Source organism: Notothenia coriiceps, unplaced genomic scaffold (genome assembly GCF_000735185.1).
Source record: "Notothenia coriiceps isolate Sejong01 unplaced genomic scaffold, NC01 NC01_scaffold00001466, whole genome shotgun sequence".
NCBI classification, from domain to species: Eukaryota; Metazoa; Chordata; class Actinopteri; order Perciformes; family Nototheniidae; genus Notothenia; species Notothenia coriiceps.
In genome coordinates this window covers 36,148-60,112 of record NW_011334167.1, presented here as the reverse complement: position 1 = coordinate 60,112, position 23,965 = coordinate 36,148, and the positions used below count along the sequence as shown (strand labels likewise).

The 23,965-nt window shown below is 39.5% G+C and overlaps 2 protein-coding genes across 4 annotated transcripts in view; one reads left to right on the top strand and one right to left on the bottom strand.

Annotated features, from left to right (window-relative positions):
* LOC104961473 (glycerol kinase) overlaps window positions 1-23,965 on the top strand; it is a 59,755-nt gene that overhangs the window by 4,205 nt on the left and 31,585 nt on the right. For 2 of the 3 annotated variants that reach the window (XM_010789771.1, XM_010789786.1), the window contains exons 2-19: window positions 1,513-1,586; window positions 1,680-1,786; window positions 1,885-1,962; window positions 2,103-2,182; window positions 2,646-2,783; window positions 2,876-2,985; window positions 3,118-3,184; window positions 3,364-3,381; window positions 4,517-4,552; window positions 4,670-4,737; window positions 4,857-4,899; window positions 4,994-5,074; window positions 5,167-5,245; window positions 5,407-5,503; window positions 5,589-5,673; window positions 5,882-6,002; window positions 6,402-6,545; window positions 6,624-6,710. In XM_010789771.1, coding sequence (XP_010788073.1) covers window positions 1,513-1,586; window positions 1,680-1,786; window positions 1,885-1,962; window positions 2,103-2,182; window positions 2,646-2,783; window positions 2,876-2,985; window positions 3,118-3,184; window positions 3,364-3,381; window positions 4,517-4,552; window positions 4,670-4,737; window positions 4,857-4,899; window positions 4,994-5,074; window positions 5,167-5,245; window positions 5,407-5,503; window positions 5,589-5,673; window positions 5,882-6,002; window positions 6,402-6,545; window positions 6,624-6,710 — 1,513 coding nt within the window. The remainder of the gene's footprint in view (window positions 1-1,512; window positions 1,587-1,679; window positions 1,787-1,884; window positions 1,963-2,102; window positions 2,183-2,645; window positions 2,784-2,875; window positions 2,986-3,117; window positions 3,185-3,363; window positions 3,382-4,516; window positions 4,553-4,669; window positions 4,738-4,856; window positions 4,900-4,993; window positions 5,075-5,166; window positions 5,246-5,406; window positions 5,504-5,588; window positions 5,674-5,881; window positions 6,003-6,401; window positions 6,546-6,623; window positions 6,711-23,965) is intronic. The other variant, XM_010789780.1, reaches the window with a different exon arrangement.
* Window positions 21,429-23,037, bottom strand: rwdd1 (RWD domain containing 1). The gene is made up of 4 exons (XM_010789739.1): window positions 22,864-23,037; window positions 22,264-22,396; window positions 22,124-22,186; window positions 21,429-21,735 (listed from the first exon to the last, which is right to left on the bottom strand). Exons 1-4 carry the CDS (start codon window positions 22,987-22,989, stop codon window positions 21,623-21,625), a joined length of 435 nt encoding a protein of 144 aa, XP_010788041.1. The 5' UTR covers window positions 22,990-23,037; the 3' UTR covers window positions 21,429-21,622.

The following is a 23,965-nucleotide window of genomic DNA, read 5'->3' as shown; positions in this document are numbered from 1 at the left end:
TCTATTGGTAGTTGTGTTTCGTGCCTGCACCAGTCTTTTTGTCCAGGTCGGGTCCTGGGACTACCAGAAGCTGTGTGGTTTATAAAACATTTTTTACTCCAAATATCTTACCCTAAGCCTAACCCTTTATTTTAAATTGTATAATGCGGAGTTTTTTTGCCGTCCGCGAGAAAAGAAATGGCTCAGAGCCTCAGAATACTGAATCTAATTTTTTTCCTTCTGATTTGTTATTATTTGGTTCAGGCACGAAACCACACTACCAATAGAAATACATTGCTTCTAAAATCGTTCTGTGTCAGAATGACTGAATCTTATTTTCTGTCACTGTTTTTTCCTTCAACTTGTTATTATTTACATTGCTTTTTAAAATCGTTCTGTGTGACACGAAAAAATGCGAAAATCGTGTTGGTGAACACGAATTAAATAGATTAATTTCGGGAATATAACACGAAATGCAGTGAGACTGGGTTGAAAGTATAGACAAGGGACAAGAAACCCTAGCTGAAGAGGGGAGGCAGGAAGCATAGCTCTACCCTGAGAATATTTAACAAATTGTACGGTGTCCTTTGGTGTCATGAAAAGCGCCTTAAACAAAATGTATTATTATTATCCTGTAATTACATTGTATTTGATTCAATCTAAAAATCTTATGACAAAATAACTAGAAGATGTATGACGTACGTTTACATAACGGATATATGTTCATGCTTAAAGATAACCATGTGAAGGTAAACCAAACAATGAGATAAGATATTAAACATCTATGATAATTAGGGATGCACCGAATATTCGGCCACCGAAAATTATCGGCCGAAAATGGTTAAAAGGCTTTTTAAGCACCGAAAAAATATCACCGAATGTCAGAGAACAGGGTTACGTTGATCATACTCTGCATATTTGTCCGGGTGTTTTGATTTCAAGTGGTGGAGTAATCCCTCGAGAAATGTCAGCTGAACAGGTTTTACAAATCGCAATCCGCGCGTCTTTCTCTAATATTTTGAAATACCTCCAAGCGGCAGACATGTTGGCTGTGAGCCAGCCGCGAGCATGGTCCCGCGCCGTGCTTGTCGCCGCGTTTTGATTACGCCATCACAACAACACGTTAGCTTACCAACTTAACCCTGTTCTCTGACATTCGGTGATATTTTTTCGGTGCAAGGGCCTTTTTAACCATTTTCGGCCGATAATTTTTGGCGGCCGAATATTCGGTGCATCCCTACTTATTATTATTTAATATTTTAACACACAAACGCAACTTAAAATGCTATATTTCCTTCTTGTTGTCCTACTATAATAACTTCAATCCTAATGTTTTAACACCAAGTGGTCACAGTATAGTGATTACTATATTGTGAAAATATGACACTACCTAGACCTAGTTGCAACTGTGCTGTTGTGTGCAAAAAGCATGCATAGTAAAAACAATTCTGCTAAAAGTAGATATTTCATTGTGTTGTTTTGATATAATTGTACCATGCATACATATTAAAGAGCTATGTTCTTTCTTCAAAGGTGTTTAATGCGAAAACAGCAGAGCTCCTTAGCCATCATCAGGTGGAAATCAAACAGAGCTTCCCCAAAGAAGGGTTTGTGAAACGATACAAAACAATTCCTAAAATATGCATACACATTTAGGAAATGTAATCTTATTCATTGAGATACACTGCCATCTGTTTCAGATGGGTGGAGGAAGACCCCAAAGAAATTCTGCAGTCGGTTTACGAGTGCATGGAGCGGACGTGTGAAAAACTCACCCAGCTAAACATAGACATCTCAAACATTAAAGGTACACAAGCTCACATGTTACCGATGAGGCCCTTTTCATTTATATCATAGTAAGGCGTTCATTATCTAAAAATGTGGAAATTATTTGAATCTGTGCAGCTATTGGAGTGACCAACCAAAGAGAGACCACGCTTGTTTGGGACAAAGAGACAGGGGAGCCCCTCTACAATGCAATAGGTACAGTTGAATGTTATTTGATTTATTATTTCCATTTATATAAGCACTAATCTGTGCCTTTTTAAAGAGTACGCAGACACAATCGTATAGTTTTTTAACAGATATTTTGCTGCTATGAAATAATGTTGTTTTTCGTTCAGTTTGGTTGGACCTGCGGACTCAATCTACAGTCGAACGTCTAATCAACAAAACTCCAGGGAGGAATAAGAACCACTTAAAGGTAAGCACTTAATATTTTAGTTTTCCATTGACGGGGCACCAGGAACAGTTGGTTTTAGAGAGCACAGAAGGACAATGAGCCTTTTTCACTAATATCTCTTTTCTAAAGCCCCTCTCCCAGTGGACAATAACCCGCTAACATCTGGCTTTTGTCATCAGTAAAATGTTACCATCTACATTTTTCCACGGGACAAATGACTCTGCAGTGGTCACGGTATTTACCGGCACCAGCCCTGCATTGATGGAAACGGGACACGCTCATTTTCACCCCCTTTTTCCCGTTGAGAATGAAATAAAAAAGGCCTGAAGGAAAATCTTAAGAGGACGAAGCTTGAGGATTTTTTCATTCCTACACATTTGATATTAATTGAAGCACCATTGTTGCAATTTAAAGACACATACAGTCTGCTCCCACTCTTGGTAGCTGCATTAAAACAGTTCTGTATGTCTCTGTCCCCCTGCAGCATAAAACAGGGCTCCCAATCAGCACCTACTTCAGCGCGGTGAAACTTCGCTGGCTGATGGACAACGTGGACGAGGTCCATGATGCCGTGGTGTCACATCGCGCTATGTTCGGCACCGTGGACTCCTGGCTCATCTGGGTCGGTAACGGTGTGGATGTCATTCAAATGTACATATGGGATGATGGTGGAAAACTGACCATTGGAGTGTGTTTCCGATGGATTTCCAACAGTGTTTGACTGGTGGGAAGTCTGGCGGCGTCCACTGCACAGATGTGACCAACGCCAGCAGAACCATGCTGTTTAACATCCACACTCTGGACTGGGACCCAGAACTCTGCACGTATGGCACCTACTTTCCATGGCCTTAACATCCCACTGTACTGCCTTTTCAATTTTAAGAATATCACTGAAAATGGTAAGAGAAGCAGAATTGTCTTCGTCATTCATTGGCCTTTCCTCTGATTTCCGTCAGATATTTTGGTATTCCCATGGAGATCTTGCCGAAAGTGAGGAGTTCTTCAGAAATCTATGGCCTCATGGTAAGGACACATAAATACAAATTCAAGTCTACTTACATTTACCCTATAATGGGTGTTTTAATGAACCATGTCTCATGTAACAGGCCACAGATTTAAGCTCATGTCATGCATAAAGGTTGTCTGAAAAAGTATTTGTAGGCATTTTTTGTGAGCCATTGTCTCTCTTCTCTCACTGGTAGAAATTATGTTCTAGCCGGGTAAGTAATACTCACCATTTTAACCCGTCCCGCTTCTCCGTGGCCAAAGCGCACACACACACACACACACACGCACACCATCACACAGTGCATTTCCAAGATTAATACAAAGGCTAATGATTTATTAGCTACAAAGTTAACTTAGTTTGCCTTATTGCCGATTGTAAATGTTTAAACGGGTCAGATTTGAGTCACATTGGGGTCACTAACTATTAACTAACCAGGTACATTTGCTGCTGCTTATTTTGCCAATGATCTATGAGGCTTTATTGTTTGTAATGCTTATTGTTTTGGTATTCCTGCCTGCATTTCTGCTGCTTTTGTCTCTGTTATATCTCCAGATGCAGCAGTCAAGGCTCTCAATATGAAATGTACATTAGGGAATATAATGGATCCTATGGGAGCTAAACAGACAAATATCCTTAAGGAATGAAAGTGAATATTTGAGAAACTCCCTCTGAAGGGAACACAGGGATTTTAGTCTTTGCAGACCGTTTACATGCACACAAACCTATATAACACACTACAGCACACTAGGGCCTCTTTAACCAAATGGACAGCAGAGACTCGAGTGTACAAAAAACAAGATTGACCAAGTTTTATCTTCAATTTGAACCCAGTTTAACCACACACACACACACACACACACACACACACACACACACACATATTATGGTATGCGTGTTCGCTGCATTGGAAATGTACTAGATGCCCCCCCCCCCCTATCATTGCTTATTGTGGCATGCCATTGGCCGCCCATCTTCCTCTGCAAAGTCCTCAAATCTCTTCACTCTTTGGCACACGCTGACTCCACCAACCTTATCTTTCTGTCTTCATGAGAACATGAGTAGGAGTGAAGACATTTCAATGTAAATTACTATTCACGCTCACTGTTACAGTATACTTTCTGTAAAAAACAAAGCAGTAGTGTGTGTTTGTTATTTGGCTTCCTGTAGTCAAATAATGAGTCCCTCTGTTTTCAGTTTTGTAGCATGTAGCTCATAGTGATTTGTTTCTGTTGAATTAGTTCGATTCATTTCATAATAAACAGTAAATATATGTCAACACATTTTGGAATGCTCTTTTAATGTGTCGTACACAGTTCCCTTATTAAACATGTTTTGTTTTTTTGCAGAAATCTGGAGCCCTCTCAGGGATCCCCATCTCTGGGGTAGGTTCATCTCTGTTTTCCTTTCCAATAGTGTCTATGTAGTTTTAATGCTTGAAAGGTATTTGAGCTATGTTCGAAGCTTCCACCTGATGGGTTTATGTGTGATTTGAAAAACAGTGTTTAGGGGATCAGTCAGCAGCGCTTGTTGGACAGATGTGTTTCCAGGACGGGCAGGCGAAAAACACGTGAGTCATTTCTGCATTAACATGTCTAAAAACAACTAGACTCATGTTATAGATATTCTCTTAAATGTTTTGTTAGCGTTATAAATCCTGCTGAAAGTTTGCTTCCTGATGTGTTTCAGGTATGGAACTGGCTGCTTTCTCCTGCGAAACACTGGAGCTAAGGTACAATACGTCAGATTTACATTTGAACAGTTCACGTCCCTTCAAATATCGCAGACACACACTGGCATTTCTCTCTTTGTGTTTGTTTTTGTAGCCTGTAATGTCCGAACACGGCCTTCTGACCACTGTGGCCTACAAACTTGGCCGCGACCAACCTGCGTGTTACGCACTGGAGGTACAGAATCTGAAATACACACATTTTCACGACATTACTAAATCATACTTTTCACTTTCTATACTAAGTGTTATTCTGGTGCTTTTTCCAAGGGCTCTGTAGCCATTGCAGGCGCTGTGGTTCGTTGGCTGCAGGACAATCTGGGAATCATCAAATCCTCTGAAGAGCTCGGTATGTGCTGACATTTGATAAGCAATAATGACATCTTATTGTTTTAAAGGGGTATCTTGATCTTTGATTGCTCTAATCTTTATATTTAAGGATCAAAGTTGGTGATATCTTACCTGCCTATGTATTGCAATGTATTCCTGTTTGTGTTTCCCCCGCTGCAGAGCAGTTTGCAGCGTCAGTCGGCACTTCCTACGGCTGTTACTTTGTTCCTGCCTTTTCGGGCCTCTACGCACCGTACTGGGAGCCCAGTGCAAGAGGGTAAGAAGAAGAAGACACAAATTCAGATCAGTGTCTAACAGCCTTCACCGTCCTTACTCTCTGTTCACTCGATCCTCTCTGACAGGATCATCTGCGGGTTGACTCAGTTCACTAATAAGTATCACGTGGCGTTCGCTGCACTGGAAGCTGTGTGTTTCCAGACACGGGAGGTAAGCACATGAATGCATATTGTGTTTCCACACTTTTTCAATTTTCACACTGATGTTGGCGGGAAAGGTGCTCAATTTCCCAAAACTATTTCAACAAACTCATCTAATACATACTCGTATGTGTGTAATCAGTTTGCTAGATTTGTATATATGTTTTAATTTAGATGTAGGTATTTGTGTGATAACTGTTTTTCTGTTTTCTTTGAAGATCCTGGACGCTATGAACCAGGACAGCGGTATTCCCCTCACCCAGCTCCAGGTGGACGGAGGGATGACATCCAACAAGCTTCTGATGCAGCTGCAGGCCGACATCCTCTGCATCCCTGTCGGTAAGAGCCTTTTATCATATTTGTCAAAAGGGTGATGCTAAACGGGAAACTGTTGCGTGGGTGCGGAAAACTCAGAAACTGGCAGTAGGTTGGTGGACATACGACAAAAGGTTTTGGTGCACTTAGTACATTTTTATCAACATAAAAGTCCTTTTCTAGCCTGCATCAAACTGTGATGGGGCTACACTGAGCATTAATACCATCTGCTGGCATAAAGTGGAATAGATGACACACTGAATAACAAACACTAGAAAATGAATAGAAATTGCAGCTTTTGGAAATGTACGTGTTTTGGTCAACATGCAATATATTGGTTGTGTTTGTCCCATGAATATGTCCATAAAGATGCATCAACTTGTTTCTCTTCCCCGTAAACATGGTGTTGATTGTGCTTTGCAGTGAAGCCCTCCATGCCTGAGACCACCGCTCTGGGCGCAGCGATGGCAGCGGGGTCAGCCGAGGGGGTGAGCGTGTGGAGTCTGAAGCCAGAGGACCTGAGTGAAGTCACCTCGGAGAAGTTCGAGCCTCAGATCAACCCTGAAGGTACTGACTTCTGTCACACGGAGAGAAGCACACGTCTCCAGGAGCTGAAATGTAAAAGCTTGTCTTTTATATCTGCAGAGAGCGAGTTCCGCTACGCTCGATGGAAGAAGGCGGTTCAGAAATCCATGAACTGGGAGACCACGGAGCCGGTCGGCAACGGAAACGGTGGGCTGGGCGATATATAAATATTGTATCCATATCATATGAGACTAGAAATTGGCTCAGATTTTTGATATGGCCAATATAAATGTCAGTATACGAACAAACCTGATTATTAAAATTTTATGTCGCAAATATTTTGTTAAAGCACTGATGGTCAATCCTACAATTTCGCATTTAGATATCATAGTATGTTGTAGAAAATAATGTGATATATGAACTGTCTCCAAATTGCCCAACCTAAAAAGGAACCAAATTCAGACTCTTGTGACCCATGTCAGTAGAAATATTTTTAGAACCATGATCAGAAAACTTAAGTGCTCACCTTCGAAGTGGACCAGAATACTTAAGGATATTTTGGATCTTATAGGGATAGTTTGGATGTTTGGAAGAGAGGGTTATTTGAGCTATTTCTCCAAATATCCAATCCAATAATCGCATGTCCATATGTGCATTGGAAGTGTTGGGGAATAATTCTCATAGATATCCACCTTTTGCCCGTTTATGACCAACCCTGACGTCTGTTACCTCCCTTAAGGAAGGGGCTGCTTCAGCCATACAGGACTGTCTCAGAAAATTAGAATATTGTGATAAAGTTCTTTATTTTCTGTAATGCAATTAAAAAAACAAAAATGTCATACATTCTGGATTCATTACAAATCAACTGAAATATTGCAAGCCTTTTATTATTTTAATATTGCTGATTATGGCATACAGCTTAAGAAAACTCAAAAATCCTATCTCAAAAAATTAGAATAGTTCCTCAGACCAAGTAAAAAAAAAAGATTTATAACAGCAAAACACAATCAAACATTTGAAAATGTCCATTAATGCACTCAGTACTTGGTTGGGAATCCTTTTGCACGGATTACTGCATCAATGCGGCGTGGCATGGAGGCAATCAGCCTGTGGCATTGCTGAGGTGTTATGGATGCCCAGGATGCTTCAATAGCGGCCTTTAGCTCATTAGCATTGTTGGGTCTGGTGTCTTTCAGCTTCTTCTTCACAATACCCCACATATTCTNGTGTGCCTTGGCAGTCTCAGGGTCCAAAACATACGGCCTCAGGTCCGATGATACGATAACGAAATCGATCATGGACCTTCTGCCTAGGGTGCTCTGGCACCACGTACACTTATGAGCATCCTTATGTTCGAACATGGTGTTTTTTTATGGCCAATCCATGACTAGCACAGAAGTCCAGTAACAAACCACCACTCCGGTTCATATCAGGGGGGCCGTTCCTCCCAATCACTCCCCTCCAAGTGTCTCCATCATTGCCCACATGTGCGTTGAAGTCTCCCAGCAAGATTAAAGACAAAATATGCAACAAAAAAAAAAGTTTTAAAAAAAAAGTCTAAAGATGATATTTGGCCTCAAATCATCTGAGGCCTGGCGCCCCCCCTGTGATCTTTGTACTTTGCTGTACAGTATGTGTGAACTAGAAAATTCAGAGAAATGTTGACTGTGTGACTGAAACTTGGGTGTGCGTCCCGATGCCCTGCTGAGTTTGTATTAATAGCATTAGTTGTATTGTTAAGGTACAACAAAGAATATCCATTAATTTTAGCTCACTTTTAGCTGACTATTTTAACTGTTTATCTATTACATTTTTGGATTCTTGTACCCGATTCCTGCATCGTTTCTGAACATCTTTTGATCACCACTTGATCAATCCGACAGGCGTGTTCAAAGATTAAAGCGTTTCCACGGCAATGCCCTGCCAGTGAACGAGAGACAGCCTGTCAGAGGATAATATTGTGCTGCATTATTGCTTCGAAATAAAAAACTGTAAATCCAATCAGCTAAATATCCTACCCAGAGTATTTAGGATACCAGATGAACACGTCTGATGACTCTCCTGTTTACTTAATTCACCGAGGGATAAAGCATTATGCACTATTCTGACTCCAATAATAACATGTATCTAAATCTTCTAGGCCACATCTGACAACACGGTTTTACCAAATGGAATCGTCCAAGGACATGCCTACACTGTCACAGGTGTGAAACAGGTGAAGTTTTTTTTTATTATATTATCATTATATCCAGTATATATAATTTAGGTCCTGCAAATGTCTTTTGTTGATATTCAGACTTTTGAGATAATAAAAGCTTAAAGGTGCAATACACAACATTCAGAGCATATCTATTATTCTCAGCTGGGATTGCTTCCTCACGGCTCTCACAGTGCTACAATAGAGCTGCCAACGATGCTAACAGTGCTAACAAAGTACGCGTCCAATGTTAAAGCGGCCTTATTCTGCTTATTGGGGTTTTCCCTTCCCTGTAGTGTTATATAGGTTTTTGTGCACGTAAATGGTCTGCAAAGGTTAAAATCCCTGTGTTTCTCTCCCACACCTTCAGCCACCCCCCCCCCTATATGCACATTACCATTTATAGCACCTTTAGGTTGGCCTCTACTGTATACTCGTAGTAAAGACTTTACTAATTACAATTTAAGTGTAATTATTTTCATTTCAAATAACTGTGTGTTTCCTCTGGTCATGTTGAGCAGATGACGAGCCAAGGGCAACTGGTACACCTGGTGCGTTTGTGGAACCCCTGGGGCGAACGAGAGTGGATCGGAGACTGGAGTGACAAGTAAAAATGACACAGTGACTGTTTCACAGAGACATTGCTTTGATCTGTTGCCTTGGGAAATAAACTGAGATTCCTTTTCAATGACAAAATAGTATTGCATACATGTTTATTGTAGCACAAAGGCAAATTACTACATTAGCTATGTTCATCATGTTTTAACACGCCTGTGGAAATTCTGATTAGAGCAATGGGATCCTTTCTGAAGCCTTTCATTGCAAACTCGCACAACCATTTTATAACAACCTTTAATAAACTGGTTGTACCATTTTACAGCAGACCATTGTGAGGGATGCCAAGTTTTGACAGGTCTTATACGTTCATATCTCTAAGGCTTTATCAGTTGTAATGAAAAAAAAATGACACTTGAAAGTTAGACACACTGTCACGATCTGTCTGTATTGTATTTTGTCTTGTCTTTTGTTTCATGTTTTATTTTGAAAGGTCTTCACCTCCTGTCTTGCCTGTTTCTGTCTGCGTTGTGTCTTGTCCAGATCAGTCTTTGGTTTTCTGTCTGCGTTGTGTCTTGTCTAGATCTGTCTCTGGTTTTCTGTCTGCGTTTTATTTTGTCTTGTTTAAATCTGTCTGTGGTTCCCTGTCGTTAGTTTCCCTGGTGTGTCTAATTTACCCGATTGTGTTCACCTGGTGTCCCTGTGTTTTCTCCTCCCTCCTCAGCTGTGTCTTGTTTGTATGATTAGTCTTGTGTGTATTTAAGTTCTGTTTTTTCTGTCTGTCTTTGTCGGTTCGTCTTTTGCCTTGACTAGTTCTTCTGTGAGNCAATATCACAAATGTTACATTTGTCTCAGGGGACAGTTTGTAAAGGTTATCAAACTATCAAAACAAATGCATTTGTAGTCCTGAGTCAGGGACCAGCATTACCTCGGCTCTAGCCCAACTCATGGGTGTGGGGTTGAAGTAGAAACAGCGTCCGTTGATCCAGGTCCATCCAGCGGGGCAGTAGAAAGAGCGCTTCACCAAATGACTCTTAACTGAGAACAAAAGTTAGAGTCTATTAAAACCCTCCTGTTATCCTCAGATTTAGCTAACCCCAGTAGTTTAAAACTCAAGACAATGATCATATTCCACATTTTAACCAACATGTATGTCTCTGGTGCTTTAGGTGTCTTTGTTAACTACCTAAATAACCATTTAAATAAAACATTACCCCAACTTTCCCCCCTACAGACCCCTTTATACATCCAGAATTCCTATTATGTGACTATCCAAAAATATATAAATCACCATCAAATCTCACTGACTGAAATAAAATGTTAAAGTAAGAACTTTTTGCTGTTGTTAAAGGATCAATAACTAAAGCAGAGGGTAGTTTTGTTTTACAATGATACAAATTGACCCCAAGGATAACAGGAGGCTTAATGTAAAACTTGTATTAGACTCTCGTTTTATCTGATGGCATATAGACATAAACCCTTTGTTGTAATGGATTACACGGCTTGGTTAAATACTAGATTCTGATTGGTCAATTTGGACATTTCAGAGGTTGTTAATACTCATTAACACAGTGCTGCTATGCAAAATGATGACCGTTGCTAAGGAGGATCAATGACCGTTTCGCTGTACATTATCCCTTACTTATTACATGGCTTAGTTGAATACTGAATTCTGATTGGTCAGTTTGGACATTCTGTGGTCTGTTATTTCTATATAGCGGACCGTTGCTAAGGTATAAAAGACTGTTACTAAGGTATAGAAGACTTTTCAGGGGTAGTCCGGGCCAGTGGAATTGTATTATCACTGGCCCCACCATTGTAACCACTAGCCCGGAGCATTCGTCCAAAAAAATCAACTAATAATGAAGAAAATGAACACATTTGTTGCAATAGTAATTTATGCACTAACTACATTACTACTTGTACTACAACATTTGAATCATCAGTTCTTCCTCATTTCCCTCAATTGTTCATATTTGGNAGCGAGGAAATGAAAATCTGTGGTTCCCTGTCGTTAGTTTCCCTGGTGTGTCTAATTTACCCGATTGTGTTCACCTGGTGTCCCTGTGTTTTCTCCTCCCTCCTCAGCTGTGTCTTGTTTGTATGATTAGTCTTGTGTGTATTTAAGTTCTGATTTTTCTGTCTGTCTTTGTCGGTTTGTCTTGTGATATGGCTTGTTCCTCGGTGAGTGTTCTGTTCAGTCTTTGTTTAGAGTTTAGCCTTGAAATAAAGGAGTTATTTTGTCACTTTAATCTGCATTTGGGTCCTGCTTCCTTCACACACCGTAACACACACACTCATTGCAAAGTCTTAGTAGTTATTTTAACTGCAAAATTGTTGAGTTTAAGCCCAAGCGGAAATACTGTATATTTCTTCCTCAAAAGCTCCCATACTGTCAGTATTTGCAACTGTTCAAAAAATCCCGGCCACCCCCACGAGGCGCACATTTTGGAGCTTGTGCCCACTTCAAGAAACATTACTTGACTCTTACTGTAATGTGAAGGAACATGTATAATAAGGATGCTTCACTGATAAATCTTCTCTTAAGGTCTCCTTTGTGGCAGACCGTGAGTCCTCAAGAACGCGAGATGTGCCTTTCTGTGGCTGATAATGGGGAGTTCTGGTAAGTATCCCTTAATGTAGATTTGACAAAGTTAAGTCATCTCTTTCTACAAATACAGAGTCGCAACGAAAAGCGCTGATTGTAAACATTGTCTTACTTAAGTATTTTTCCTTTGGTGGATGAAGTGAATGAACTAAAACAACAATGAGTCATCTAAAGTGATCTCTGATGCCACCAGGATGACCCTGGAAGACTTCTGTAGGTTCTATAGTGATCTGGACATCTGCTGCCTGTGTCCCGACTTCCTAGAGGAAAATACATCTTGCCACTGGAAGACCTCCTTTAATGAGGGCCGATGGGTTGCAGGAACAACTGCCGGAGGATGCATGAATAACATGGGTATTTACAATCTGGATTTATTCAAAACTGCAGAATGTGGAGACATGATTTGAGCCAATTCGAAAATGTAGAGATTTTTTGTGATCTTTTTTAAATTGAATTGTAAAAATACATAATTCAATCGCAACTTAAAGGTATTCTATTATGCAGTTTTTTATGTATTTTATTCATTCAAGGAGTCTCACAAAGTGTCAGAAAATGAAACCCTTTCTTTTCCTCCAACGGAGCTGATCCAGATTTACTGCGGTCATGACGACATTACTAAAATGTGGGCTGGCTTTACTTTGAACTCCTGGCAACGTTCCGCCCCAACCTATCAGGAACGTTTCTGTATCAGAAACAATGCGCAACGTGTTTTGGGAGTAATATGGTCTGTGTTTACATTAGCTTTGCCTCCGTTGCTCGTGCTGAAAGTTGAGAACTTTTCAACCTTTCAAGCGTCGACGGAAGCGCCAGCCAATCAAATCATATGCCAGTGCAAGCGCTAGCCAATCAAACCGCATTCTTGTGTGTCCGGGGCGGGAGATTAATGTGATATATTATATAGCATAATAAGTTAACTTTATGTATAATATTAAATTCTAATTGTCTGGCTTTAAAATCCCCCCAACAAGCCCTCACTAACGTGATTTAACGTAATGTCAGGGATAATGTGCTGCTACAGGGTATAGCTCACCTGGAATGGGTTATTTTCTCATTAATGACCCACCTATTACAGGGCTACTTACTAAATGATTGAACAATTTCACTCACAATATTGATTAAAAAAATCATTTAATTTATTCAATCCAAGTCAGTCACATCATGATCATGTTCCCTTGAGTGTTAACCTCCTGATCAGATCCTTGATCAGAGCGTCCTGAGCAACGTTCTGCTATCGAAAAAGGGCTGAAAGTCTAAATTGACCAATCAGAATCGAGTAATCAACTAAGCCGTGTAGTAAACTAATAGACCTTTTTTTATATATATATCTTTGCCTTCCAGACCTTTTCTGGACAAATCCGCAGTACCGGGTGAAGATTGATGAATTACTCAGGGAATGTTCTGGGAAACAGGGTGAGAAGAACATGCTGGTATCTCTGATGCAAAAGCCTGACAAGAGAAACAGACGCCTGGTCCAAAATCTCCACATTGGATTCTCTGTATTTGAGGTCAATATTACACATTTTGCATTTATAGTATGTGGCTCATGACATTCTACAAAGAAAACAACATTCACTCACTAAGAGCCTGTTTTTTTAGAATGTTGGTATACGTCAAACTTTAAACAAATTTATTTTCCTCTTATTTATTCGAAGGTGACTGAAGAAGTAAGTACGATTTTTATCCCGATCCTCATACACAGTTCATGCCTACCTAAATTGTAAAGCTATAATATAAAACAACATGTTTATACATTATTTATGACTGGTTTTACAGTACAAGTCACTGAAGGGAAAGTTCCCAGCCTCTTTCTTCAACCCGAACAGACTTGTCTACCAAACTAAAACCTACGCAAATGCACGTGAGGTGACGGGGTTCCTGATACTAAAGCCTGGCGAGTACCTGATCGTACCGTCCACCTTTAATCCCAATGAGACTGCCTCCTTCATCCTGACCATCCTCTCCAAGGCAGAGACCCACGTCCAGTAAGCATTCTAAATTTACAATAACTCTTTTTAAAGGCTTGTACAAATATATACGCAACACATAATATGAGCCTATTAAAGAGTAAGCAGTGTTGGGGAAGTTACTTGAACACTTCAATCAATTGATAGCGCATTAAATCTACATTACAACTGCAAAGCACAGAGAATCACTGATTGAGTACTCCATCACACCTGTTTAAGGCATACTTCAACCCTTAACTGATCATGTGTATCATCCGAAACGATATCAAAACATTAGGTTACTTGCGTATCATATTCCAATCGCTTGTATATAGATTCTTATTGCACTATTTCACTATTTTCGTATTTATTTACTTCTCTTTTTCTGTTTTATTGTGTTACACTGTTGGAGGAGCCTGTGACCTAAGATTTTCATAGTCATAACTACACTGTAGCTATGTACATATGACAAATAAAAGCCTTGAACCTTGAACCCTGGTTCTCAATTACTTTGCGTGAGACGTCTGACCAGACTGCTCTTATTTGGAATGGTTAGCTATTAAAAGGGTGAGTGGGTTAACCTACGATCAGCAGCCAATCAGGATTTGGGTTCGCTTCCATTCAACTGGACCTTTTACTGATTGGTAAACTGCAGAGGCACCTTTTATTTGCTCATTGAAGTTACCATCAGGTCGGTGATTGATGTACAGATTATTATTTAGGGGTTGAAGTAATGCGAACAAGCTGAGCCCAACATTTATTAAAATAACAGTGTTCATAGGACTAGTAACTATTATGTCAAATTGTAACACCTTACACTTCATTTACTATCTCTTGCTGTTCTTGTTGACCAGAACTGGACACAAGCAATGTCCTGATGTCTCTTGTCTTTCCTTTCAGGGAAAATTCTGATGGCCATGACCACGAACATGAGGAAGCTATGGAAGAGGTGTGCAAGATTTCAATAGATAGATTATATTATGTTGTTAACATTTGTAGCATACGAGACAAAACTGTATAATTTGAACATTATTGCATTGGTTCATCTCGAGCTGAAAGCACTCAATATATTGCAGGACAAAGGAACTGAAAATGAGGAGAACGACGAAAATAAGAGAAACTTTTTCCGTCAATACTCTGACAAGGTAATTGATGTAGACCTTTTATGCAGAAAAGGACAGTTACAGAGACTTTTCCCTATAACTTTCTTTAAATATAAAGGTAACCAAAGTTATTTTTAATTCAACATGTGAGCTAAATAAGTATTTTCTTGTTCTCATTCCCAGTACGAAGAAGTGGATGCTGAGCAGCTCCAGAGGCTTCTAAATGAAAACATTCTAAAAGGTTTCAAATATTAAAGTCTTGAGTAGCACGCACTCAGAGGTTTTAGCTAAATTAAAAGTCCTGTTTCTTTTCTACTTTTATTTAGGAGACATGAAATCTGGAGGCTTCAGCATTGATGTCTGTCGCAGCATGGTTGCTCTGATGGATGTATCCTCTAATGTCTTATTCCTTGAGTATTGTTGTATAGAATACATTGCATGCTTGAAATTTTTCTCCATATCGTTTTTTGTATTAAGGCGGTCTCTCACAGTGAATGCGGTTGCATAAAACACAGTGTTGAGTACCTGCCAAAACCTGCCTGCCCTTTTGCTAGTTTCACACTCATGAACACATTTAAAGGTCAGGCATGACACAGCATGTAGTACAGGGTTAGGTTGGACATCAATCCCTGACAAACTGAATGGGGAGGAATTTGTTTGTCTGTATAAGAGGGTTGCACGCCCACGTCAAAAGAACCAAGTATACATGAAAAGCTGACTGGTGGTTTCCGAATGGATCTGACATGTGCTCATTGCTTTCATATCAGCAAAAGCTATAATGAGGTACGGGCATTCTGACTCTGATTTGTCGGTGAAGGATCAGGAATGGGGTAATGGTATCAACGCTTTTAAGGAATATGCAGGGAGGCACGTAAGACATTGAAACAAATGCTATAAATGAGAACATCAGTTTACATACTGCTTAAGGGGAAATCTCTCACAGTAAATGTAGTAGTAGTGTACCTGCCAAAACCTGCCTGCCCTTTTGGTAGTTTCACACTCATGAACAGATTTAAAGGTCAGGCTTAGACATGAAACAACATCTAGTAAAGTTATATACCTTCATTTTTGGTTAGACATCAATCACTGGCAAACTGAATGGAGAGGAATTTATTGGCCTCTGGAAGAAGGTCGTCACGTACAAGGTAAAAATAACCAAGAAAAGGTTCATGAAAACCAACAACTTTGAGTGATAGAGTGAGATTATTTCCTGATTGAGAGTTCATATGTTCTTACTGTGTTCTACAAAACCCACTGTCTTCTGTTTTACCAGGACACTTTCTTCCGCACTGATGTTTCAAAGACAGGAACACTGTTACTGAGCGAGCTGAGGAATGCTGTCATGGCTTCAGGTAACAATCAGCCTCATTTCGTATGTGTTCTTTTTTGCAACTAGGGCTGTTGTGGATCGTCTTTCAACTGGAAGATTATGGGTTGGATCCCAGGCCCTGCAGTCAACATGTCGATGTTTTCTTGGGCAAGATACTTAACCCCAAGGTGCTCCGGAATGGCATGGCTAACGGATTTGTCAACATTTTTGCTTTTGTGTATACACTGGGCTTTAGTCTTAAGTCTACACTGAAAGAAATGCATTTGGCCTCCAGGCACAAAGTATAAAAGCTGCAGCAGAGAAGTTTAAGCATGTAGCAGAGAATCTTAAAGGAAGGATTTGGTAAAGTTTTGACTAAGTATAGTACAGCATGCTTGTCTGTCAACGAAAGAAAAACAAAGCTTTACTCCGATTGTGTAATGTGAATCCCTGCTTTTGTGTTTGACTGACATTTACCTTGAACATTGAATTACTTAAACCCACTGCTGCCCGTTAGCATTTTGTATAATCCAAATGTTAACACAGAGTCGAAGAAAACAAACCCCAAAAACAAGGCAGGCAGTTGGTAAACGGTTTCTTAATCATAATAGTTTTTTGCGGCCCTAATCAAGCCATACCTAAATTCTTGTCCTATTTTTAACGGTCAGGAAAGAGGGTCAGCGATGACATGCTAAACTTGTTGGCTCTGCGCTATGGAGCCTCCTCTGGACACATCACCCTGGAGAGCTTCATCAGTATGGTGCTGCGCTTCGACTGCATGAGCCGTAAGTACAGATGGGTAACCGATGACGCGAAACAACACTAAAAAGTACCTAAACACGTATTACATTTAACTTTGAGTCTCTCTCTTGTGCTGTCACAATTTGAAATGACCTCAATAAACAAAACATGGACTACCAGGTTTACTCTTGTGGTTTAAAGTGACAGTTCTCAATTAAATGTTGAATGTGTACTGTAAATTCTTTTGAGCAGTAATACTGGAAAACACAGAGAGGCTCCCGGAAGCTGGAACTGCAGTCCTGAAGGGTTATTGAGCGCTTAACCAAGGGACCAAACAATGTAAATACAGAGAAGATAAAGTGTTTACGCTGCATGCCAAAGTCAGTTTTCATGCACAGCCATTCTGTAAATGTTTTTGCCTAAGCAGGGTAAGCAGTAAACTGAACCTAGGGTTAAGTTATTTTGATACTTTACAGATCGCTGTCTCTCTATCTTCCTGGCCTTACATGGCAGAGAACACTGGTCCAGCCTAATTATTTTCAGCTAAGGGCTAACAGTTCTGCTCGACTCTGTTAAGTTGACTACAAAACTAAAGCTGGGCTGGGTGGGACTCAATTGTAAACAACAGGAACTTTTAAGACTTCAATTTAACACAAAGCATGGCAAGGAAAGGCAAGGCAAATGGAACCGAACCAAACTTTACAGTACAACATACAAGAATCCGACAAAGACTAACTAAAACTAGAACTTAAATGCTGAACAAAGGAGAAGATAAATGCAGGAATACAGAAGGTCTGATGGTTTAAGGGCTAATGAGGAATGGGTGAAACTAACAGACCAGGGGCCGTATTCACAAAGGATCTTAGGGCTAAAAGTAGCTCCTAACTGGCGAATTTAGGAGAAACTCCTAAACATAATGGGCGTGTCAGTCTTACATTTAGGACTCCTAATTTTATTTACTAAGAGCAATTCACAAAGTATTTTAGGCCTAAAAGTAGCACCTAAGTTTAGGAGAGCTTAAAAGTCCTCGAGAGGACTCCTAACTCAGGAAGACCTATTCACAAAGAATCTGAAAATGGCTGCGAGACGAAATGTTTTGGAGACAATGGAAGACTGTGAATTGATCAAGAGATATAGGCAAAATCGTGAGGGTATCAAACTTGTTGTGGAATTAGTGCGGGATGCAATAACATCCCCGACTAACAGGAATAACCCGATTAGTCCGGAAATAAAATGTTTGGCAACACTACGATATTTAGCAACAGGGAAAATGCAACTTTGCAATGCCGACGATTTAAGAATATCGCAACCATCAGTCAGCCGTGCCATAAACCAAACCATCAACGCGCTCTCTAGACCACATATCATCCAACAGTTTATCCGGTTTCCTTTGGACAATCAACAACTACACAGGATCAAAGCCAACTTCATGGCAATGCAGGTATGCCCGGTGCGGTCGGTGCTATTGACGGGACGCACATAAAAATAATTGCGCCATCAAAAGATGAGGACGTGTTCGTCAATAGAAAGAAAGTACATTCCATCAACACGCAGATTGTTTTCATTCATCATGATAGGGGGGCTTTAACGGCGGTATGGGCTGTTATTGAAAGTGTTTAAGTGCTGGAAATATGCTCATTGGATAATAGTTTGCGGGGTGCTTTTAATTGCCTCCTTGATTTAATGCAATTTACGTATTTTTATTGTTTGCTCTCTCTCTTTAACGTGCATATACAACGTCATTATCGTGGTCTGCACAAACGTATCATCATGCGTGTATTCTGCTAACTGCACTGTCCATAACTATTTGATAGGAATACATTTCTAGCCTAGGCTATTTCCTTGTTTTGTGGGCTCGTTGTGGGCTCGTTTGTGGGATGTTGCGGATGAGTTTCACCGAGACCGCCTGCTCTGAAAAACCAATCACCGTACTGACCGCTTCTAAACTCATGTACGAGAANTTAAATCTTTACAGAAATGTATATTTGTCCTGTCCTTTACATGCACACATGTAACACAAGTAATTTAACTTTATCTACATATTATGTTTTCTGGCAAATCATTTCAGCAGAAGGCCTTAGCTGTACTAACCCTCCTGTTATCCTCAGATTTACTTTACACCCTTTATCCTCTGGGGTCAATTTGACCCCAGTAGTTTAAAAATCAACGATCATATTCCACATTTTAACCAAAATGTATGTCTCTGGTGCTTTAGGTGTCTTAGTTGACTACCTAAATAACCATTTAAATAAAAAACATTACCCCAACCTTCCCCCCTACAGACCCCTTTATATGTTTGTGTTATGTGTTATGTTTAACGTTGCTGCCTTCTTGGCCAGGTCAGCATTGAAAATGAGATTTTATCTCAATGCTTTTTTATCTGGTTAAATAAAGGTTAAATAAAATAAAATTATACATCCAGAATTCGTATTATGTGACTATAGAAAAATATATAAATCACCATCAAATCTCACTGATTGAAATAAAATGTTAAAGTCAGATCTTTTTGATGTTGTTAAAGGACCAATAACTAAAGCAGAGGGTAGTTTTGTTTTACAACGATACATTTGATTGTAATAGTCACCTCAATATCATCCTACACAATCAAGACAAATATGTTTAAAATGTTGACATTTTAATATGTTTTAAACTACTAAAACAGCCTGTGGTCAAATTGACCCCAAGGAACACCGATGCGTACAAAGTGCGTACAGGACATTTAAAAAAGATCTTCATGTTCATTTTATGTTTACCCATTAGTCCGCACTAAATTAGGAAAAGTCATGAAATATTAAGCAAAAAAATATGTGAACCATTTTTTTTAGATACGTTAAAAATTGAAAGGGGTTAAATTGACCCCAATGATAACAGGAGGGTTAATTTATAACTTTTTCCTGTTCCTTTTTCGATTATCTATAAATCCATAAATGCAACAAACTATAGTTGTATACATTATATACATCATAACTGTACAACAAAACTTGTTATCAAATATGTTTTGTGTCTCCAGACAAATGTTATTTTGTGGCAAAATGGCTTTTCTAATAGAAAGGGTTGTCGACCACTGTAGACAAGATGGGTTGAAGTAGAGACAACACAAAAAAATAAAAAATTAAGTACTTCAGGAAAAGCCTAATTACCGAGACTAAATATCCATGGCAGTGAGTGTGTATGACTACAACCTTCTACTTCATGTTGTAAACATTAGGCACCATCGGTGACTGGAAGCATCACTTCACTGTGGCCCAGAGCGAGAGGTTCGACCAGGTCTTCCAAAGAGAGATGAAGGACACCCCTCTACGTTTTATCTGGGACATTTAGTGATCAAGTTGCAGCTTGATGAACACTATGTTAGCTATCTCATTCCTTCAGTCTCTGTACATGTTAGCCTGGGATAACACTACAGTTTCCGAAGCATACTCATCCCGGCAGCTTTTAGTTTACATGCATTTCAGAACGATTTTTAAATCTATGAAAAGCTTCATTTCAATACAGTGGTCCACTATATAAAAAAATATACTACTGTATACTATATAATATATTAGTGGATTTAATTTTCTTCTGATCATCCAGTAGATGTTGTGAAGTCTTTCGTCACATAAATCATTGTTTGACGGTTGTCATATTTGTGCAATGTATGAACATGGAAGAACTACCAGGTGGATTACATAAAGTATACGTCTATTTCCTTTCTAATGATTCACTTTGATTTAGGCATACTTGCAATAATATTTTATATATACATACGCATGTAGATATATATGCAAATAAACATTTCCAGCACTAGATTATATTTTTTTAATTATTGTACTTTAAGGAAACTTGTATCACTGTTTGTCAACACAATAAACACAGATGCTCTTGAAAAGTGTCTTATTTTCCGTCTTTTGTGTATGGACTCTAATAACCCTCCACTGTGAATCCTGCCATCATGCTGCTCCATCACTGAGTGCTTACGCGTCGTATAACAGTGTGTCTGAAGTGAAGCATTGTGTGAGTTTCAGCTAAACAGTGTCTATGTGACGGACAGCACGAGTAAGTTCCACTGTGAGATGCCCACATGTTATATGGGGGGGATTATGTGTTACTCTCTTTATATATACAGTCTATGGTTACTCTACAGGTTATTGATACTTTGTGTATTTGTTACATGTAACTTAAGCAATACTATTATCCTTGACTCAAGTAATTAGAGTTAAAACAATGATCAGTAGTAGTTGTATAATGTTGAGTACATATATGAACTAAAGTATTTTATGGAAAAACATAGTGTACTGTTTTGAAGTATTTCCTTGAGTATTTTAATGGTTTGCTGCTCCCCCATTAAAGAGGGAAACATTGTATCTGTATTTATCCACCTCTTTTTTTAATTATCATGCTAATGAAGTATACTGATATATTCTTGCCTCCCCAGGGCAGACAGAATGCTTTAGTGCCATCGGCAGGGTCGAACAGAGCCAGGACACAGGTTTATTTTGTCAATTTTATTGTTGGGGCATAGAAATGAAAAATGTATGTGTTTCTGTTTCTGAGGAATTCCTCTGCAGCTGCTGTTAGAGTCTTTGAAAGGTAATTGTGATGTTAGACACATCAGATCATATTCCTGTCAGATCATATTCCCGAGGAGCAGTCTGTTCTGACCGTCAGTCTGTCCTCTCCTGCTTTAGTCCTCGTCACTCCCCATGGCTAAAGGGTCAAAGTCTGGGTCGTCCTCATCCAGGTCCAAGTCCTCGATGTCCTGGAATAGGGACTCATCCACCTCCACGTTGTTTCCGGCTGCAGAGGGAGGGAGCAGGTTTGAGTTTGAATAGAACATTAAAGATTAGAGATATTAAAGGGGCCCTATAATGCTAATTTTCATGTTCATATTTGTATTTTGTGCCTGTACTGTGACATGTGTACATGCTTAAATGTTCAGGTCACAGTGTGTGGGAGAGAAAGTCCCTCTGAAGGTAACTTTGGGATTTGAGCCTTTGCAGACCATTTACATGCACAAAAACCTATAGAACACAATACAGGAAAGGGAAAGCTCCAAAAAGTATGCCAGGGCCCTTTATCATATTCAGGGCTCTATAGCCCCACAAGTCTCCAACATGTTTTGACCATATCATTACACCTGATTCAATTGAACAACAATGATAACAACATCAGTTTAAACACTCACTGTCTTCAAGGAACTGAATGTCCGATGTGTCCAGGTTGTGGTCTGTCTCAAACAGCTGTTTACCTGGGGAGGGACACATTTTCTTTAGTATTTCATAGAGCCTTGACGGAGAAATGTTGAGTAAAAGACTCATTGTTTACCAGAGAGTTTGATCTTTCCCGCCTGCTCCTCTTCTTTCTGTCTTTTACTCCTCAGCTCGGCCATCTCCAGCTCAAACCTGCCTCTCCACGCCAGGAAGTTCTCGATTGTTACTACGGTGCCCTGGAAGGCCACCTGATAAACACACATTTATCATTATATTCAACTTCAAATGCGAGACTGAACTTCTTAATACTGCTGCGGGCTCAAAGAGGGGAAAATAGCCACAGTGTGGATTCAGAGCTCAGCAAAGTCTCTGGCTTTAGACCAGATCTGTACATCTAACTGAACGACTTGACTCACGATATTTAAGAATGATCATATTGCATCCTTCTATAATGTATATAGTATCCTATGTGATTATATTTTGGTAGTGATTTGGAATATTACAGGGTTTTCAAACTTATTCTATTTATTTTGTGCATTCCTCAGATACTTATATTACTGCCGTTGATTTGTATATATTTACAGTTTATATTTATTTCTTCCTATGCTTACACATGTGAAATGCTTCGTAAACATGCTGCCATAACTAAACAATTTCCCAATTTGGGATCAATAAAGTATATCTAATGTAAAACGTGTATGTGAAATGTTCCCACCTTCTCTGCCTCCTCTTCCTCTTCATCTATCCGTCGCTTCTCCTCCTCACGTCTGTTTTTCATCAAATCCACTATTTCGTTGAGTTTATCTTGAACGGCTGTGACCAGCGTGAAGATCATCACCATGCCCAGGTTTTCATCTGCCTGTAGAGCAACCACACACACTTAGTCCTCGTGTCCATGGTAACAGACAGAGCCAAAAAACAAATGTAGGGAAACCTTGTAAACTGTTTATGATTTTTATCATCAGAGCGCTGCTAGTTTGTGACATTAAAGTTTATTTATTGTCCAAAGGATCCAAAATAACTATTCATTTTAAACAGATATCTTGGCTTTATTCAAAAAATAATTTAATAAATATAAAATAATAAATCAAAACTGCAAGCAGCAATGAACAGGTCCTGGCACTCCAAACACAATGGGGGTAGGGCAAAATGCTGCTTGATGCAGCCGTGCTTTGCCCTGACCGTTGGAGACCTGGGCTGCGGTCGAATAATAATAATAATAAATTATATTTCTATAGCGCTTTTCTTGAACCCAAAGATGCTTTACATTTGGGAGGGAGGGTAGACAAACAAAAACAAAAACAAAAAAAAATAGTCAGTTTAGGCTTAGGAACCTTCCTAACGGAGTGAAATGACCCGGAAGTCCCTCAGTGGCAGCCATGATAAGAGCCGTTCAAATTCTCTAGATGATAGGAAAGGAGGTTTCAAACTTCCTTTATAACCTCCTTTAGCTTAGGAACCACTGGACCTCCCTTTACGAAAGGAGAGGAGAAAATGCTGCCCCACAATGCCTTGCGGCCGCAACATTTACCGTGACACAACATTCGAAAGGAAATACGAAATACTTACACCTGTTGTCTCCTTTGTATAAGGAAGTACTGGTTTCAACCTTAAATTTATTTTTTTTCCTTTCACTTTGAATCCGAAGTGTCATAATTAGGTGTACTTAGGGTTATGGCATGCTAACAATACTTTTCACAACTTGCAAGTTTTGTTTTCGTGAATTCGTTGAATGGTGTATTCAACATTTTACGAATTATTCGTGGCATTGAAAGTAATAATAGTAAAGCGAAACCAGTATTAGCCGGAACAAAGGC

Bases quoted from the DNA above. Each gene is read 5' to 3' on its own strand.
- rwdd1 (XM_010789739.1), bottom strand. From the start codon at position 22,989: ATGGTGATGATCTTCACGCTGGTCACAGCCGTTCAAGATAAACTCAAC. The intron at 22,397-22,863 runs GTGGGAACATTT...TGTGTTTATCAG, and splicing joins AGGAAGAGGAGGCAGAGAAG to GTGGCCTTCCAGGGCACCGT. The intron at 22,187-22,263 runs GTAAACAATGAG...GTCCCTCCCCAG, and splicing joins GGGAAAGATCAAACTCTCTG to GTAAACAGCTGTTTGAGACA.